The following is an 18,976-nucleotide window of genomic DNA, read 5'->3' on the forward strand; positions in this document are numbered from 1 at the left end:
GCCACATTTGTTGACTCATCCAGCTGTAAGGCATATAACTCACTGGCTTGTATGCGAAGCAGTAATTGTTTCAAAACATCTCCTGCCATGGCACTGATGCGTCGTGAAACAGTGTTGTTTGATGAAGTCATTGTCTGTATAGTTGTTTTGGTCTTTTCTCCCAGCATTGTCCCAGCCATATCCGAAATAATTAAGTCCTCAATAGTATGTGGCTTGCCTCTCTCAGCCACTCGGTAGCTCACCATATAAGAGGCTTCTAGCCCCTTCTTATTAATGGTATCTGTTGCTTTTATACATGTCTTACTACTTGAAAGTCTTCTTTATTCTCGCTCAAAAAACTCCCGTGGCTTATTTTCAACCCGTCGTGTTTCGTTTCTAAATGTCTGCGCAGGAGTGAAGATTTCCCGCGAGAGAGTAACGGTTAATGTGATTAGATGTTAATTATTTGCCTAGGCTACCTGTATTTGACATTGTGTTGTTATTTCGCTTAACACTAGATGGTTTAATTTGATTTTTGCCAGTAAAAACGAGGCTACTCTGGCGAGAAAAAAAACTCACCCAAATATAAATGTACTGTTTGAAAATGTGAAGGGAATAAATATATACCATTTAAAAAAATTGTGAATCACATTTTTATTTGGCGTACCCCCGACGGCATTGCGCGTATACCAGTTTGGGAATATCTGGCCTACAGTAGTCTACACAATTATCTAGTCACACCTTCCACGTGGCATTCAATTAAAATGTCCCCATAAAGGTAGGCTATACTACACTACTGTTCTCGCAGCAATAGTAAAGAAGTGTGACAAAGTGTATGCAGGCTACGCTAGTGTATCGTACTTACTGTCAGTTGGTGGTCCTTTGATTCGCCTGTTTCATTCATGGCCACTGGTGGTTGGAGTATCTTCGATTGTTAGAAAATAGTGGCTAAACTGGACATCGGTCAGACATCCTGCTCAATACCTGCACGACCCCTCTCCACCCACCTGTATGGCTTGTCCAATGTCGAACTCGATTGACGACAACTAGCCTACAAACCTCTACCTTTCCGCAAAATAGTTCTAATGTATTTACGGTTAAATAGACACCTATCGCCAAAAGTGCGCTCTTACAAAACAAGTCTGATATAACAGCGTAAAACGAGTAGCCTACATTCCGTTTAATCTATGCTGTTTACAGAAATAATTAGGTTGTTCTTTCGCTCATGTCTTTGAAGACATACGAGGATGCGGACGGAGAATGGCAGGTGTCCACTGTTGACTTCCCTTCTCCTTCACTCTCCCCTTCGCTTCTTTCATCTGACGACTCGTGTGTTGTTCCTGGATACCCTTAGAGATCAGTAGGTAGTTTAAACAGACAGGCAGAGGTGCGTAAAGCACCAGAGTAAACAGCTGTTTCTTCGATTTGCCGCGGCCCAAGGACGACATCTGGTGGATAAATCGATGGCGCATAGAATTGCACTAACATCTCTCCAAATTACGGTGACGCAATTGCTTGCCCCCAATACTAAATAGAACTTTGACTGTCGTTTCCAGACTAAAATATTAAATTCTAACATACGTTTATAGAGCTAAATGAAATGACAATTCTCATATTTGTTTTATGCGGTATTGTAACTGATTGAAATGCAGCTAGGCCTACCACACAACCTGATGAGCTGGTGAAACGAGAAGCCCCTGACTGCAGTGTGCAGTTCCGGGCCGGGCTCAATGTGGGCGGAGTCAAACGTCGGGGCCGGCCTACATGTGGGCGGTGTCAACCGCATTTAACCCGAACCCTTCCCGTCTCCTTCAAGGTCAAAAAAGTTCAGGTAAACTTCGAAGGTATCAACATCAACAAAAGCGAATCTTAATCGAACCTAACCTACATGAAAAAATATATAAACAATGGAAGTAAGACTGTCATTATACATAATGTACTTTGTAATATTCATGTTATACCAGTGCAGTGGCATATTTTTTATATGTCTACTACCACCAATGTTAGCATAGCGTTAATTAGCACCCATTTGCACGTGAGCTCGCTAATTGCTCACAATGAGGGAATCTTATTTGGACAAATTTGCCTACTTGAGCAGTAAGCCTAGGTTTACATGTAGTTATGTAATCGATTTGATCGTTGATTTTCTGTGTTTCTTCAATGTATGCCTTGTTTTTGTCTACTGTGTTTAATTGTTTCAATTGTGTTATGTTGTTTAGTKAAGTTGACATAGAAGTCACCCGAGTCTCTGATCTCTTTACTGGAGCTGGTATAACTTAATGTACAAAGCACATTCAGCTTGTCAGTATGTCTATATGGTATAGTCTGTCTCCATTCTCATGAGGAAAGTAAATAGCATTATAAATCAGGATAGGTAGTAAATGTATATATATGCTCAATTAAATAATATTACAAAGTTATAACATTTATCAACACAATTTTAACAGTACATGACATACATAACAAGTCTGTTGTTCACTGCAACAATATCAGTAGCTTGTCCTGAAGCAAAGTGTTACAACACATCTGCTGGTACCACTTTTTATATATTTCTAACGATCTTAAAAAATGAAATACGTTTGTATTCAGTGTGACTGTCAAACCTCAGATGGACAGGACAAAAAAATGGGCAGGTGTAAAACATGGGCAGAGTCAAACCCACTTTGAGCCCAGCCTGAATCGCACACTGCAGTCAGGGGTACTTGGGTGAAACTGCATACCAACCAAAAGCATCTCCATCCCAAATCTGGAATGGTCCATCTATGGGTCCTTTCCCTCTATCCTCAACAAGGTCTTCAATGCCACACTGCACTCACTTTGAATGAGTCACTGTTATAATTAATGAGTCAGCCTGTACTGTGCTCTTGAAATTGCACACAAATATCTACAATCCAGGACTCTGACATTCATTGAGGCTTGGCATATGACTCATTTCATACAATGTGCCCCCCGTCTTCATMATTTCTACAAAGGAAACAAATGTCAAAATCCCAAGACGCATAGCAAAATACATTTCCTTTAATCAATGAAGAAAACCCTAATATTTATTTATAAATAACAATAATTAAACAGTACCTCAATCCTGTTAATGAGTTCCGCATGACTCACTGAGAACGTCTATTTCTCTGTTAATAGAAAATGCCTTGCTGTATTTATTCGATTGATTCAAGATTACATTTCAAACAGCATGTGGAACATGGTGTTGTTAAGGTGTTCTGTCTCAGACTTCTTTCTCTTCACACACGTCTTTCTCCTGAGGGGCGACACAATGATATTACAGCATTAGTTTGAGCACAGAATCTACTGTGTGTATCTGTAAGTAATTGACAATTACATTAGAAGTAAACATAACGTCACGGAAAGGTACAAAAAACACCAACAATCTATTTAATTCATTCCTATTTTCTTATTATAAAATATTTCCATCATTACTGGGGGAAAAAATTGCATTTGGGTATTTACAGTCAGATTTACAGGTTGAGTTCTTTCTCTAGACGAGCTAACAGTAGCTTTTTATAGTCCCCAATCTTAATGGGCCACTGGACCAAAACAAGGAGCAATTTGTTACCCCTGGACAAAGAGGTGCAGCTATGTTTGACAGGTAACTATCAGTGGTGATGTTATACAGGCAGGAGGAGATCAGCAATGACTTAAGTCAAAAAATAAACATTTTGATTTTACTCAATTGTCAGCTGTGTCATACGGCTATAGATTTTAAACAAAATTCAGACCTCCTCACCAGCCCCCTCTAAATGTATAAACCCTTGACAACGTATATCAAACAGGAACTTTAACTGCTTGATATAACTTGTCACTCTGACATGAGCCTCTCTCCAGCTATTGTCCTGAAGTTCTCAAACATCTTCACGGGAGAGAGTTCAATTATGGCCTGCACTGCAGGCAAGAAAACCTGCCCTCTAGATACAGTTGAATTAGTATCACAGCAGGGAGGGACATATTGACACTCAGATGAGACAAACCCATGTAGTGATACTTCATCCACACATGATCAACTATAAGATCATCAGAGCCGCCATGGTGCACAGAACATAGTGTCTGAGTTCATGCTGTATATAGGCCACCTCATGTTAATGTATTGCCAGATGAATGCTATTATAGGCTGCTGATGTTTGTTATGCTCCTGAAATAGCCAACTAATTCAGTCATAAGACATAAACTCAGCAAAAAAAGAAACGTCCTCTCACTGTCAACTACATTTATTTTCAGCAAACTTAATGTGTAAATATTTGTATGAACATAACAAGATTCAACAACTGAGACATAAACTGAACAAGTTCCACAGACATGTGACTAACAGAAATGGAATAATGTGTCCCTGAACAAAGGGGGGGGTCAAAATCAAAAGTAACAGTCAGTATCTGGTGTGGCCACCAGCTGCATTAAGTACTGCAATGCATCTCCTCCTTATGGACTGCACCAGACTTGCCAGTTCTTGCTGTGAGATGTTACCCCACTCTTCCACCAAGGCACCTGCAAGTTCCCGGACATTTCTGGGGAGAATGGCCCTAGCCCTCACCCTCCGATCCAACAGGTCCCAGAAGTACTCAATGGGATTGAGATCCGGGCTCTTCGCTAGCAATGGCAGAACACTGACATTCCTGTCTTGCAGGAAATCAKGCACAGAACGAGCAGTATGGCTGGTGGCATTGTCATGCTGGAGGATCATGTCAGGATGAGCCTGCAGGAAGGGTACCACATGAGGGCGGAGGATGTCTTCCCTGTAACGCACAGCGTTGAAATTGCCTGCAATGACAACAAGCTCAGTCCGATGATGCTCTGACACACTGCCCCAGACCATGACGGACCCTCCACCTCCAAATCGATCCCGCTCCAGAGTACAGGCCTCGGTGTAAAGCTCATTCCTTCGACGATAAACGCGAATCCGACCATCACCCCTGGTGAGACAAAACCGCGACTCGTCACTGAAGAGCACTTTTTGCCAGTCCTGTCTGGTCCAGCGACGGTGGGTGTTGTGCCCATCGGCGACGTTGTTGCTGGTGATGTCTGGTGAGGACCTGCCTTACAACAAGCCTACAAGCCCTCAGTCCAGCCTCTCTCAGCCTATATCGGACAGTCTGAACACTGATGGAGGGATTGTGCATTCTTGGTGTAACTCGGGCAGTTGTTGTTGCCATCCTGTACCTGTCCCGCAGGTGTGATGTTCGGATGTACCGATCCTGTGCAGGTGTTGTTACACATGGTCTGCCACTGCGAGGAAGATCAGCTGTCCGTCCAGCCTCCCTATAGCGCTGTCTTAGGCGTCTCACAGTACGGACATTGCAAATTATTGCCCTGGCCAGATCTGCAGTCCTCATGCCTCCTTGCAGCATGCCTAAGGCACGTTCACACAGATGAGCAGGGACCCTGGGCAATTTTCTTTTGGTGTTTTTCAGAGTCCGTAGAAAGGCCTCTTTAGTGTCCTACGTTTTCATAACTGTGACCTTAATTGCCTACCATCTGTAAGCTGTTAGTGTCTTAACGACCGTTCCACAGGTGCATGTTCATTAATTGTTTATGGTTCATTGAACAAGCATGGGAAAGTGTTTAAACCCTTTACAATGAAGATCTGTGAAGTTTTTTTAGGATTTTTATGAATTATCTTTGAAAGACAGGGTCCTGAAAAAGGGACGTTTCTTTTTTTGCTGAGTTTATAAACAGATTAATAATAATCCACTGGGCACAAACTGGTTGAATTAACATTGCTTCACATTATTTCAACAACAAAAATCAATGGATGAAGTTGAATCAACATGGAAAACTGATTGGAGTAGTAAAAAGTCATCAACCTGAAGGATGTTCAGAATGTTTTAGTTTTTTTCACTCAAGCCCTTCTAACCTTTTTTTCTTGCTCCTTAGCTCTCTTCTTCAGCTCAGCTTCTACTATCTCATAGAACTCTGCCTCCGTGCGAGTTGCTAGCTCCTCGACGCTCTCTTCTCCGTCGCCCTCCTTGGTGTCCTCGTCCTTGCTCTGCTCCGAGCGGCTGCGCTCCTTCAGACGCATCTCACGGTGGCGCGCCTCCAAGATCTTCTCCCGTTTGGTCTCCCGCTCAAACATCTGACCAAAGACACACATAGAGTCAATTCAATAGTATAGATAGGTGAGGAGAGAAAAGAGTAGAATAGAGCTGGGCAGGGGTAGCCTGTTCCCAGATCTGTTTGTGTTGTCTTGCCAACTCCTATGGTCAATGTCACACCACAATGATCTGGGACCAGGCTAGGGCAGAGATGGATGTTCTGAGGTAGAGGGTYTCTCTCACCGCAGTGGCTAGGGCCTTCTCGTTCCTCTGGAGGGTACACAGCCCTGGGGAGATTTCCAGCAGGGTGGCAGTGCCCAGCTGAGAGCCACAGGCCAGGAAGCGCCCGTTATCCTGCACCCGCAGGCTGTACAGAGCCTCATCACACACCTAGAATACAATAGAACTTCATTGTCTATCCGATGGCGGACATTTTCTTTGGCATCACCATACAAGACCTCTACCAACGATAACAACCCAACACAACAGAACAGGGTTTCCCAGGGTCATTTAGGCCTGGCAGGTGTTGAGTGAAGGCTGGACATTGTTTTGAGAATACAGACAGGTGTGGAAGGGACATACTTTTAGACTGAGGGTGGGGTCGTTCTGTTTGAAGAGGAAGTCCCAAACGTCTAGCGTCCCGTCCATTTTGACGGTGAAGAACACAGAGGGCCGTACTGGACTCCAGCAGCCATCTGACAGATAGGCCATATGGTATCTATGGCAACCAACAGAGGTCATTTGACAATAGGTCAATATTACAGGAGGTGAGTTGTATGCCAAATCACTGCTTATGTGTATTAGAACCTAAAGAGTGTTATGAATCTATCAGAACCTAAAAAGACTGAATCTATCTGTGAAGTAGCTATATCATCTGCTTTATGTTTCAGAGGGACCCTTTACTTTGTCCACATGATGGACGACTCCTTGATGTCTTCGGACCAGATGCGGGCTGTCCAATCGGCTACGGTCAGGAAGTTCTTGGGGAAGAAAGGGTTCCTTTGCAGGGCGTAGATTGGGCCGTGATGACCGCTGTACGTACACACTATCTTCTCTGCCGGGGTCTTGGCCTTGCGGTTACAGGAGACCACCAGCCCTTGCTCTGTCCCCACCATAAACTTTGTGGGCTGAATAAGAAGAGAAAACATCATGTTCAATTGTAGGTCTTACATTCGTACAAATAAATAATATACTGGATCTCCTACTCCAGGTGATACAAGAAGATGTTAGGCTGATCCATACTCCTAATTCATCAACAGTGAAACAACAGAGGGATAGTCCATTCTATAGATCCTCCTCACCATAGTGGTCTCAAACTCCAGTGAGATCGCCCCCAAGGCATTGTCCAGGTTGCCCTTTTTGTTGGGGTCCAGTACCAGCCTCTCTGTGGGCTCACTCATCTTACGGATGTCCCACCACAGCACCTTATAGACAGAGAACAGGGGTCAACTCAGTCTACTTGCCTTCAATAGATGTATTATTACATAACTTCTGGGTACGGCCGAATGGTAGTTTAAGGTCAGAGAAAGTGTACCCATCCCAGACCAAGAGTATTAGACTTCACTGCCCATGAGCGTTTTGTGCTTCCCTGACCTATTGTGCCTGCTTGGCTTGAGAAAGGTTAAGGTGACAAAGGCCTTTATTTCTTCATTTGGAGGTTTGGCTCACCTGACCGTCCGTAGATGCAGAGAAGGTATCGGTTCCTGTCTTTGACTGCAACCAGATGACTTTGTAGACAGGGTCTCTGTGGCTGTGCTCTATTGTGGACATTTCCACCGGCTGGCTCCCCTTGCGAGTGTCCCAATAAGCTGCTCAGACAAAGACATTTTACTTAGTGTACATTCACAAACACACATGAAAGCGGGCGCGCACACACACAAGGGTTGGTGGTCAATTCCATTTAATTTCAGGAAGTACACTGAAATCCCAATTCTCTTCAATTAGGAACATTTGGCATAGGAATTTGGTTTACTTTCCGAATTGACTGGAATTTAAATGGAATTGAACCCAACTCTTACACAGGCACATATAACACACAACTTAATTTCTGAATTTCATATTGAGCTGTCAAAGCCTGAACAATATCCTGAGGTAATATACTTCAATGTGTAAATAAGAGCATCCGCACAAACCCATCCAGACCTGGACTTACATAACTCAAAGCATTATGACATTTCCAATTGAAAAAAACGTAATATTAACTTTAAACAGTAAGATCCTGGGGTAAATGGGACTAACAGAAAAGAAAGAGGATGTAAGACAGTCAGAGTAAGATGATGGCCTGACCATACCCCCAATGTTCTGTACAGCTACCGAGCTGACAGGAACCATGATACTTTCTGGGGAATAAAAGGAGAGAACATTGTGCTGTTGAAGGACGCACCGATCTGGCCATTGTAGCTGCCTCCGACCAGGATGTGAGAGTCTTTGGGGTTGTACTCCAGACAGACCAGTAGAGAGACCGGTTTCAGGGTCATCTCTGGCTTATTGGGATTCTCTGAAGAGGCAACAGACGTGATTCAATTGATTACTAGACTTCGTAGTCCACATWGATTTTCTGAACAACCAATTAGGGCGGAAAATGTTAGTCTCACTGTGACAGCTATTGCAATGATAGTCACTCTGTTAGAAAGAAAAATATAAAATGAAATATATAGATTTACGCAGATTCTCCCTGAAGTATTACACCTACCAATGTCCCATATATATGAGTCATAGCTCATGTCTGGAGAGATGTTCTGGAACCCTAGTGAAGAGTAGGCCACAGCCAGTTTACAGCTGCCATCGGGATGCCAGGACAGACAGGTGGCAGTGCGCTTTATCTCGTTCGGGTCTCTGGAACATCAAAACAAAACAGCGATGTAAAACCACTTAAAGCAGTGGGGACCCCATTTTTTCAGCCAGAATTTCTGGGGACCCCATTTCTTTCATAAGAATTTCTAGCGACCCCACCCCAAATCTAATGAGACAAAATCAGTACATTTATATTTTTACATCAACAAAGAACTTTCAATTCATTATATTTTCAAAATGAAAAGAAAACAATAAATACATTTAACTAAAAACATATGTACAGTGCATTCGGAAAGTATTCAGGCCCCTTGACTTTTTCCACATTTTGTTACGTTACAGCCTTATTCTAAAATAGATTTTATCATTAATCAAATCAAGTTTATTTTATATAGCCCAGCTAATATCTCGAAGTGCTGTACAGAAACCCAGCCTAAAACCCCAAACAGCAAGCAATGCAGGTGTAGAAGCACGGTGGCTAGGAAAAACTCCCTAGAAAGGCCAAAACCTAGGAAGAAACCTAGAGAGGAACCAGGCTATGAGGGGTGGCCAGTCCTCTTCTGGCTGTGCCGGGTGGAGATTATAACAGAACTATGCCAAGATGTTCAAAATATTCATAAGTGACAAGCATGGTCAAATAATAATCATGAATAATTTTCAGTTCTACACACAATCTACACACAATATCTCATAATGATGAAGAAATAACYGATTTTTAAAAAATCTTTCCAAATTTATGTCAAATAAAAAACAGTAAATATCACATTTACGTAAGTATTCAGGCCCTTTACTCAGTACCATGTTGAAGCACCTTTTGCAGCGATTACAGCATCAAATCTTCTTGGGTATGACGCTACAAGCTTGGCACACCTGTATTTGGGGAGTTTCTCACATTCTTCTCTGCAGATCCTCTCAAGCTCTGTCAGATCAGATGGGGAGCGTCGCTGCACAGCTATTTTCAGGTCTCTTCAGTGATGTTCGATCGGGTTCAAGTCCGGGCTCTGGCTGGGCCACTCAAGCACATTCAGAGACTTGTCCGGAAGCCACTCCTGCTTTGTGTGTTTAAGGTCATTGTCCTGTTGGAAGGTGAACCTTAGCCACAGTCTGAGGTGCTGAGTGCTCTGGAGCAGGTTTTCATCAAGGATCTCTCTGTACTTTGCTCCGTTCATCTTTCCCTCAAMCCTTACTAGTCTCTCAGTCCCTGCCGCTGAAAAACATCCCCACAGCAAGATGCTGCCACCACCATGCTTCACTGTAGGGAAGGTGCCAGGTTTCCTAAAGACGTGACGCTTGGCATTCAGGCCAAAGAGTTCAATCTTGGTTTCATCAGACCAGAGAATCTTGTTTCTCATGGTTTGAGAGTCGTTTAGGTGCCTTTTGGCAAACTCAAAACGCGCTGTCATGTGCCTTTTACTGAGGAGTGGCTTCTGTCTGGCAACTCTACCATAAAGGCCTGATTGGTGGAGTGCTGTAGAGATAGTTATTCCTCTGGAAGGTTCTCCCATCTCCACAGAGGCACTCTGGAGCTCTGTCAGAGTGACCATCGGGTTCTTGGTCAGGCCTTCTCCCCCGATTGCGCAGTTTGGCCAGGCAGCCAGCTCTAGGAAGAGTTGGTGGTTCTAAACTTCTTCCATTTAAGAATGATGGAGGCCACTGTGTTCTTGGGGATCTTCAATGCTGCAGACATTTTTTGGTACAGTTCCCCAGATCTGTGCCTTGACACAATCCTGTCTTGGAGCTCTACGGACAATTCCTTCGACCTCATGGCTTGGTTTTTGCTCTGACGTGCACTGTCAACTGTGGGACCTTATATAAACAGGTGTGTGCCTTTCTCAATCAATTGAGTCAAATCAAGTTGTAAAAGATCTCAAGGATGATAAATGGAAACAGGATGCACCTGAGCTCAATTTCAAGTCTCATAGTAACGGGTCTGAATACTTATGTAAATAAGGTATTGTTTTTTATTTTTAATACATTTGCAAACATTTCTAAAAACCCGTTTATCCTTTGTCATGGGGTATTGTGTGTAGATTGAGGGGGAAAACAATGTAATCCATTTTAGAATAAGACTGTAATGTGACAAATTGTGGAAAAGGTCTGAATACTTTAAGAATGCACTGTATATATATAATATTTCTCAAAAACGTTATATTGTCCCATACAATATTTTTTTGTGTTCCACTAACTTAAGAGACACCAGACACTGGTAATATAGCCTTAAATAACAATATCATAATTAAATGGGGCTTGCTCCGTCCGCTCCACGCATCGACCCGGTATTGCAGTACCTCCGGGAACGGTGCAACACACTTCTCTCTACTGTAAGTCGCTCTGGATAAGAGCGTCTGCTCTTGGCCGGTAGGGATATCCTTGTCTCAGTATGTAAAAAATGTAATAAAATGTATGCACTCTACTGTAAGTCGCTCTGGATAAGAGCGTCTGCTAAATGACTAAAATGTAATGTAAATGTAATGGATTCTATGTGGGCAATAACTACAACCATTGTTGTTGTTATGCAAGTCTAACACTGTTGAACGATAGGTTAATAGAAGTCAGGGAGGCACCTGAAAACATTGATGGTTTTGGCTGAGGGCTGCTCCTCGGACTCCTCCACCACCTCCTCCTCTTCAAAGTACTCCTGGTAGATGTTGATGGCATTGTTTTGTTTGATGCAATGCTCCATATTCTGTGTTAGAATGGGAGGAACAGAGGAGGGCTCTGATCAGAGATGGAAAGGAACACTTGTTATTCTCTCCACCTCTCCCTTTCAGAACTGGTTATTCTCTCCATCTATTAAACTACTGTAGCAGATAATAAATGTATTTGGGACAATGTAGATTTAGGGCCAGTTAACACCCTTACTCTGCAGTAATGTAGATTTAGGACCAGTTAACACCCCTAGTCTGGAGCGACCAGTTAACACCCCTAGTCTGGAGCGATGTAGATTTAGGACCAGTTAACACCCTAGTCTAGAGCAATGTACAGTAGATTTAGGACCAGTTAACACCCTAGTCTGGAGCAATGTACAGTAGATTTAGGACCAGTTAACACCCCTAGTCTAGAGCAATGTACAGTAGATTAAGGACCAGTTAACACCCCTAGTCTAGAGCAATGTAGATTTAGGACCAGTTAACACCCTAGTCTGGAGCAATGTAGATTAGGGCCAGTTAACACCCCTAGTCTGGAGCAATGTACAGTAGATTTAGGACCAGTTAACACCCCTAGTCTAGAGCAATGTACAGTAGATTTAGGACCAGTTAACACCCCTAGTCTGGAGCAATGTACAGTAGATTTAGGACCAGTTAACACCCCTAGTCTAGAGAAATGTAGATTTAGGACCAGTTAACACCCTAGTCTGGAGCAATGTAGATTTAGGCAAGTTAACACCCCTAGTCTAGAGCAATGTAGATTTAGACCAGTTAACACCCTGTCTAGAGCAATGTTGATTTAGGCCAGTTAACACCCCTAGTCTGGAGCAATGTACAGTAGATTTAGGACCAGTTAACACCCCTAGTCTGGAGCAATGTAGATTTAGGACCAGTTAACACCCCTAGTCTATAGCTAGTAGTAGTTTAGGACATTAACACCCCTAGTCTAGAGCAATGTTGATTTAGGGCCAGTTAACACCCCTAGTCTGGAGCATGTACAGTAGATTTAGGACCAGTACACCCCTAGTCTGGGAGAATGTACAGTAGATTTAGGACCAGTTAACACCCCTAGTCTGGAGCGATGTAGATTTAGGACCAGTTAACACCCCTAGTCTGGAGCAATGTACAGTAGATTTAGGACCAGTTAACACCCTAGTCTGGACAATGTACAGTAGATTTAGGACCAGTTAACACCCCTAGTCTGGAGCGATGTAGATTTAGGACCAGTTAACACCCCTAGTCTAGAGCAATGTACAGTAGATTTAGGACCAGTTAACACCCCTAGTCTAGAGCAATGTACAGTAGATTTAGGACCAGTTAACACCCCTAGTCTAGAGCAATGTACAGTGATTTAGGACCAGTTAACACCCCTAGTCTAGAGCAATGTACAGTAGATTTAGGACCAGTTACACCCCTAGTCTGGAGCGATGTAGATTTAGGACCAGTTAACACCCCTAGTCTATAGCAATGTATGTTAGGACCAGTTAACACCCCTAGTCTAGAGCAATGTTGATTTAGGGCCAGTTAACACCCCTAGTCTGGAGGCAATGTACAGTAGATTTAGGACCAGTTAACACCCCTAGTCTGGAGCGATGTAGATTTAGGACCAGTTAACACCCCTAGTCGGAGCGATGTAGATTTAGGACCAGTTAACACCCTAGTCTGGAGCAATGTACAGTAGATTTAGGACCAGTTAACACCCCTAGTCTGGAGCAATGTACAGTAGATTTAGGACCAGTTAACACCCCTAGTCTGGAGCGATGTAGATTAGGACCAGTTAACACCCCTAGTCTAGAGCAATGTTGATTTAGGGCAGTTAACACCCCTAGTCTGGAGCAATGTACAGTAGATTTAGGACCAGTTAACACCCTAGTCTGGAGCAATGTAGATTTAGGACCAGTAATAACACCCTAGTCTGGAGAATGTACAGTAGATTTAGGCCAGTTAACACCCCTAGTCTAGAGCAATGTACAGTAGATTTAGGCCAGTTAACACCCCTAGTCTAGAGCAATGTAGATTTAGGACCAGTTAAACCCCTAGTCTGGAGCAATGTAGATTTAGGACCAGTTAACACCCCTAGTCTATACAGTGTAGGTTTAGGACCAGTTAACACCCCTAGTCTAGAGCAATGTTGATTTAGGGCCAGTTAACACCCCTAGTCTGGAGCAATGTACAGTAGATTTAGGACCAGTTAACACCCCTAGTCTAGAGCAATGACAGTAGATTAAGGACCAGTTAACACCCCTAGTCTAGAGCAATGTAGATTTAGGACCAGTTAACCCCCTAGTCTGGAGCGATGTAGATTTAGGACCAGTTAACACCCCTAGTCTAGAGCTATGTACAGTAGATTTAGGACCAGTTAACACCCCTAGTCTGGAGCAATGTACAGTAGATTAGACCAGTTAACACCCCTAGTCTGGAGCAATGTACAGTAGATTTAGGACCAGTTAACACCCCTAGTCTGGAGCAATGTACAGTAGATTTAGGACCAGTTAACACCCCTAGGCTAGAGCAATGTACAGTAGATTTAGGACCAGTTAACACCCCTAGTCTGGAGCGATGTAGATTTAGGACCAGTTAACACCCCTAGTCTGGAGCAAAGTAGATTTAGGACCAGTTAACACCCCTAGTCTGGACAATGTACAGTAGATTAGGACCAGTTAACACCCCTAGTCTAGAGCAATGTCAGTAGATTAAGGACCAGTTAACACCCCTAGTCTAGAGCAATGTAGATTTAGGACCAGTTAACACCCCTAGTCGAGCGGATGAGTCTGGAGCAATGTACAGTAGATTTAGGACCAGTTAACACCCCTAGTCTGGAGCAATGTAGATTTAGGGCCAGTTAACACCCCTAGTCTGGAGCAATGTAGATTTAGGGCCAGTTAACACCCCTAGTCTGGAGCAATGTAGATTTAGGGCCACACTCACACTGCCCAGCTGCATGATGGTGCTGAAATAATGCTCATCTTTCTCCACTTTCTTCCTGAAGCGGATGGTCTGCTCCATCTCCTGAGGGTTGACGTCCTTGGGCCAGCCTCCCTCCACATGGTTTATCCCCCTGGTGTCTGACTCAAAGCGCTCTGTGTTCACCTACAAAGAAAGGGCCAGGCAGGACAGGCAGGATTCAGCACACACGGCTGTAGTGGTCTGGTTACAGACAGTCTGAATAAATAGTGTTGGAGTGAAATGTACATAGGCTGCCATATGCTGCATATTATCTCATAATGATGCAGAAGCTGTTCTTATCTAACACAAACTTTGCTGATATCATGACACTCAACATACCCAATTAAAATTGGTGTGTGTTGCTCAAGTCTTGTGAAATGTTTAGGTTGTGTAATAAATGATAATACACGTACCAGGGAATGATCAAATCTATTTACTTGTCGTACATTTTTATGTTACAGGTGACAGGTTGTTAGTCTACAATGTTCACCTCATGCTCGGACATCTCTTGTGTGCACTGTATGGGAACATCGCAAGGGTCTCTCTCAATGAAGTTGGATGCCAGAGAAGGATCAGGGAGGATGTCCACATGCAACTCAGCAGGCCGATCAGAGAAATTACACTGTCGCCCAAACTCATTGCGCTTCTTGGTGTACACATGAACTATCTCCATTGTGAGTGCTATCGGGACATAGATTGGAGAGAGGGTAGATTCAGGTTAGACTATGGGCCTACTTGTTTATCTACCAACACAAGTCAAGGATTAGTTCACCTGACGATGGAATTAACACAAACAATAGAAAAAGGTGCAGTGACTGGATGAATATTACACCGTACAGGGTTACAGTAACTGCTCTTGATGAAAATAATTAACCCTATTCAAAAGGGGAGGGGAGGTTACCTGCAATGTGGCAATGTCAACCAAACTGGTGAATGACAAGCTTCCAATCAATCAACATATGTGTGTCAGTTTGCTAGCTTTGTCTCAGTTGACTTTACAATGTAACCAACTTGTGATGGTTAGCCTAAGTAGCTAAGTTGCCACATTACAAGAGATATCTATTTGGGGGGAGTTCTAAGTGTGCTAACGTTGTCGTTAGCTGACTAACATTACTAGTAGCTKACTAACGTTTGCCAGCCTGACGATGCATGGGTAGCTAACGTTAGCTAGATAACGTTAACGGTTAATCAAGCATCACTTGAGCCAGAGTATCATCTAACGTTAGCTATCTAGCTACATTATCTAACATGGCATTCTTATTGTTTTGAATGTTCGAATCAAACGACTGTCAATAAACAGAAAACATAATGAAATATTCCTACCTTTCCTCTTGAGGATACAAGATAATGAAATGAAGCGTCAAAACTCCCTGCCGTATCCTCAAATGTTTGAGTTTCCCCCACTCTCAACGCAACACAAAACTAGCAGCAGTTTACCGTATCTTAGCAACACATCCCCTGCCCAGTGTGATATGACCGCCCAAACTAGGAGAGTCAGTGGACCAAAGGCTGCTCTGCACAGGAGATCGGCGTAACCAATAGTCATTGGTGTAACCATACAATTACATTTAATTGAAGCCCACACCTGTGTGGCTAACCAAGTCGTCATAACATTTACCCAATGCTTGTGGTCTTTCACGTCCACTTAATAATGCAAACTCAGGGTTGGCTCAGTGGTTGGAGGCGTTGTCACCGTCAGGTCAGCCACACTTTAATTTTTGGACTTAAAAAAAAGGTGCACAAAATATTAACATAATGAACATACACCAAACACATGAGAATACTAGCTACACAAAAGTATTTTATTAACTTACAATTACACCCCATCTCTGAGGATACATACAAATCAATCACCACTCTCAATGGTTGTAGACGGTGCTACTTCACATGGACTCAAACTGAAAAATAAACCAACATAAAATAACATAACAAAACCCTACAGAATTAAACATTAACTGACAATAGATGAAAACAGAATGTTCATTAAGAGTATGACTATATTTTCTCAAAATGGAAGACAATTATCATTAGTCAGGTTAAAACTGCTATCTGAACACAGTTTCTGCCACCATGATAGTTTCCAGCAATTTCCAAGTCATGACCAAAACTCAAGTTTATATGTTATTATTACAATATACATACAACTGAATGCCATCATATAACAATGGCCTCTGAAAAAATATCTGATATTGTGGCAGAGCAACTCGCTCCCAAGGGCTTTATTGGTTMAAAACAAGCTACAGATATCGCACAACCCGTGGCACATTGGGACAACCATAAAAGAAAATATGAATAGTCCAAAATAAGACAATCTGTTATCATATAATTTATATACAGAAGTCAAGTTGGTCTGAAACAGACACTACAGTGTATATGTGCTTCAGTTGCTGTATGTGAACAAATTATATTTGTAACATGTCTTGGTCTGTTCAAATGATGGCTCAAAACATAAAATCCTGTGTCAGACACTGTGCAGGACTTTCTGAATGGAGAAGAGCATGCAACACAGAGGGGTATCTGTGGAAGATCAGTGTTGGGCATAGTGTAGGGATGGATAGTTTGGAGGGCATATTGTGAGGCATAGGTTGGGAGCAATGTTTGGGAGGCATAGTTGGAGGCATAGTGTTGGAGGCATAGTTTGGGAGGGCATAGTGTTAGGGAGGTGCATAGTGTAGGAGGGCTTAGCTGTTTGGGAGGGCATAGTGTTAGGGAGGCATAGGTAGGTGAGGCATAGTGTAGGGAGGGCATAGTGTGGAGCTGTAGGGAGGCATAGTGTAGGGAGGGCATAGTGTAGGGAGGCCTTCGCATAGTTAGGGAGGGCATAGTGAGGGGCATAGGTTTGGGAGGGCATGTTGGAGCATAGTGTAGGAGGCATGTTGAGGGCATAGTGTGGGAGGGCATAGTGTAGGGAGGGCATAGTGTGGGGGGCATAGTGTGTGGGAGGGCATAGTGTAGGGAGGCATATGTAGGGAGGATAGTTGGGAGGGCATAGTGTAGGGAGGAGCATCAGTAGTTGTTGGAGGGCATAGTGTGGCTAGTGAAGGGCATAGTGTAGGGAGGGCATAGTGTAGGGAGGGCATAGTTGTAGGGAGGGCATAGTGTTTGGGAGGCATAGTTGTGGGAGGGCATAGTGTTGGGAGGGCATAGTGTGTGTGGGGCAAGGGAGGGCATTAGTGTAGGGAGGTAGTTAGGGAGGGCATAGTGTAGGGAGGGCATAGTGTAGGAGGCTAGTGTGGGGATAGTTTGGGAGGGCATAGTGTTGGGGCATAGTGTTGGGAGGGCATAGTTAGGTTGGAGGCATAGTGTTGGAGGGCATAGTGTAGGGGGGCATAGTGTAGGGAGGCATAGTGTTGGGAGGCATAGTGTTGGGAGGGGCATAGTGTTGGTGAGGGCATAGTGTTGGGAGGGCATAGTGTATGGAGGCATAGTGTAGGGAGGGCATAGTGTAGGGAGGCATAGTTTAGGGAAGGGCATAGTGTAGGGAGGGCATAGTTGGAGGGCATATGTGTTGGGAGGGCATAAGTGTAGGGAGGGCATAGTGTTGGGAGGGCATAGTGTAGGGGGCATTAGGTAGGGAGGCATAGTGTAGGGAGGCATATGTTGGAGGGCATGAGTTTGGGAGGGCATAGTGTTGGAGGGCAATATTTGGGGGCTCAGTGTGGGAGGGCATAGTGTTGGAGGGCATAGTGTAGGGAGGCATAGTGTGTAGGGAGGGCATAGTGTAGGGAGGGCATAGTTAGGAGGGCATAGTTTGAGCAGGAGCGGGCATAGTGTAGGGAGGCATAGTGTAGGGAGGGGCATAGTGTGGGGGGCATAGTGTTGGGAGGGCATAGTGTAGGGAGGGATAGTGTAGGAGGGCATAGTGTTGGTGAGGGCATAGTGTAGGGAGGGCATAGTGTTGGGGGCATAGTGTTGGGAGGGCATGTGGGAGGGCATATTTGGGAGGCATAGTGTAGGGAGGGCATAGTGTAGAGGAGGCATAGTGTTGGGAGGGCATAGTTTGGGAGGGCATAGTGTGAGGAGGGCAATAGTGTTGGGAGGCATAGTGTAGGAGGGCATAGTGTTGGGAGGGCATATGTTGGAGAGGGCATAGTTTGGGAGGGCATGTGTTGGGAGGGGCATAGTGTAGGAGGCAGTGTTGGGAGGCATAGTGTAGAGGGCATGTGTTGGGAGGCATTGTGTAGGGAGGGCATAGTGTAGGGAGGGCATAGTGTTAGGGAGCCATTAGTGTAAGGAGGCATAGTGTTGGGAGGCATAGTGTAGGGAGGCATAGTGTTTGGGAGGGCATAGTGTAGGGAGGCACTAGTGTGTGGAGGGCATAGTGTGGAGGGCATAGTGTTAGGGAGGGCATAGTTTGTAGGGAGGGCATATGTTTTGGAGGGCATATGTGGAGGCAGAGTGTGGGAGGATAGTGTTGAGGCATAGTGTAGGAGGCATAGTGTTGGAGGGCATAGTGTAGGGAGGGCATAGTTTGGGAGGCTATAGTGTGGGAGGCCATAGTGTCTGAGGGCATAGTGTTGGGAGCGCATAGTGTTAGGAGGGCATATGTGGAGGGCCATGAGTGTTGGAGGCATAAGT

The 18,976-nt window shown here is 44.0% G+C and overlaps 2 protein-coding genes across 2 annotated transcripts in view; both read right to left on the reverse strand.

The window, feature by feature from the left end:
- LOC111977372 (kinesin-like protein KIF19) overlaps positions 1-1,319 on the reverse strand; it is a 101,392-nt gene extending 100,073 nt beyond the window's left edge. The window contains exon 1 of the mRNA XM_024147617.2: positions 845-1,319. Within this exon, the coding sequence (XP_024003385.2) occupies positions 845-883 (39 nt within the window). The 5' untranslated portion in view covers positions 884-1,319. The remainder of the gene's footprint in view (positions 1-844) is intronic.
- A 1,663-nt stretch (positions 1,320-2,982) lies between these two features.
- On the reverse strand, positions 2,983-15,938 carry dnai2b (dynein, axonemal, intermediate chain 2b). The gene is made up of 13 exons (XM_024006964.1): positions 15,722-15,938; positions 14,889-15,079; positions 14,381-14,542; positions 11,369-11,490; positions 8,707-8,849; positions 8,398-8,511; positions 7,683-7,822; positions 7,316-7,438; positions 6,918-7,141; positions 6,597-6,732; positions 6,258-6,404; positions 5,837-6,055; positions 2,983-3,232 (listed from the first exon to the last, which is right to left on the reverse strand). Exons 2-13 carry the CDS (start codon positions 15,069-15,071, stop codon positions 3,200-3,202), a joined length of 1,746 nt encoding a protein of 581 aa, XP_023862732.1. The 5' UTR covers positions 15,072-15,079; positions 15,722-15,938; the 3' UTR covers positions 2,983-3,199.
- Between the last annotated feature and the right edge of the window lie 3,038 nt (positions 15,939-18,976).

The sequence above is a fragment of the Salvelinus sp. IW2-2015 genome, linkage group LG18 (assembly GCF_002910315.2).
Source record: "Salvelinus sp. IW2-2015 linkage group LG18, ASM291031v2, whole genome shotgun sequence".
Taxonomy (NCBI): domain Eukaryota; kingdom Metazoa; phylum Chordata; class Actinopteri; order Salmoniformes; family Salmonidae; genus Salvelinus; species Salvelinus sp. IW2-2015.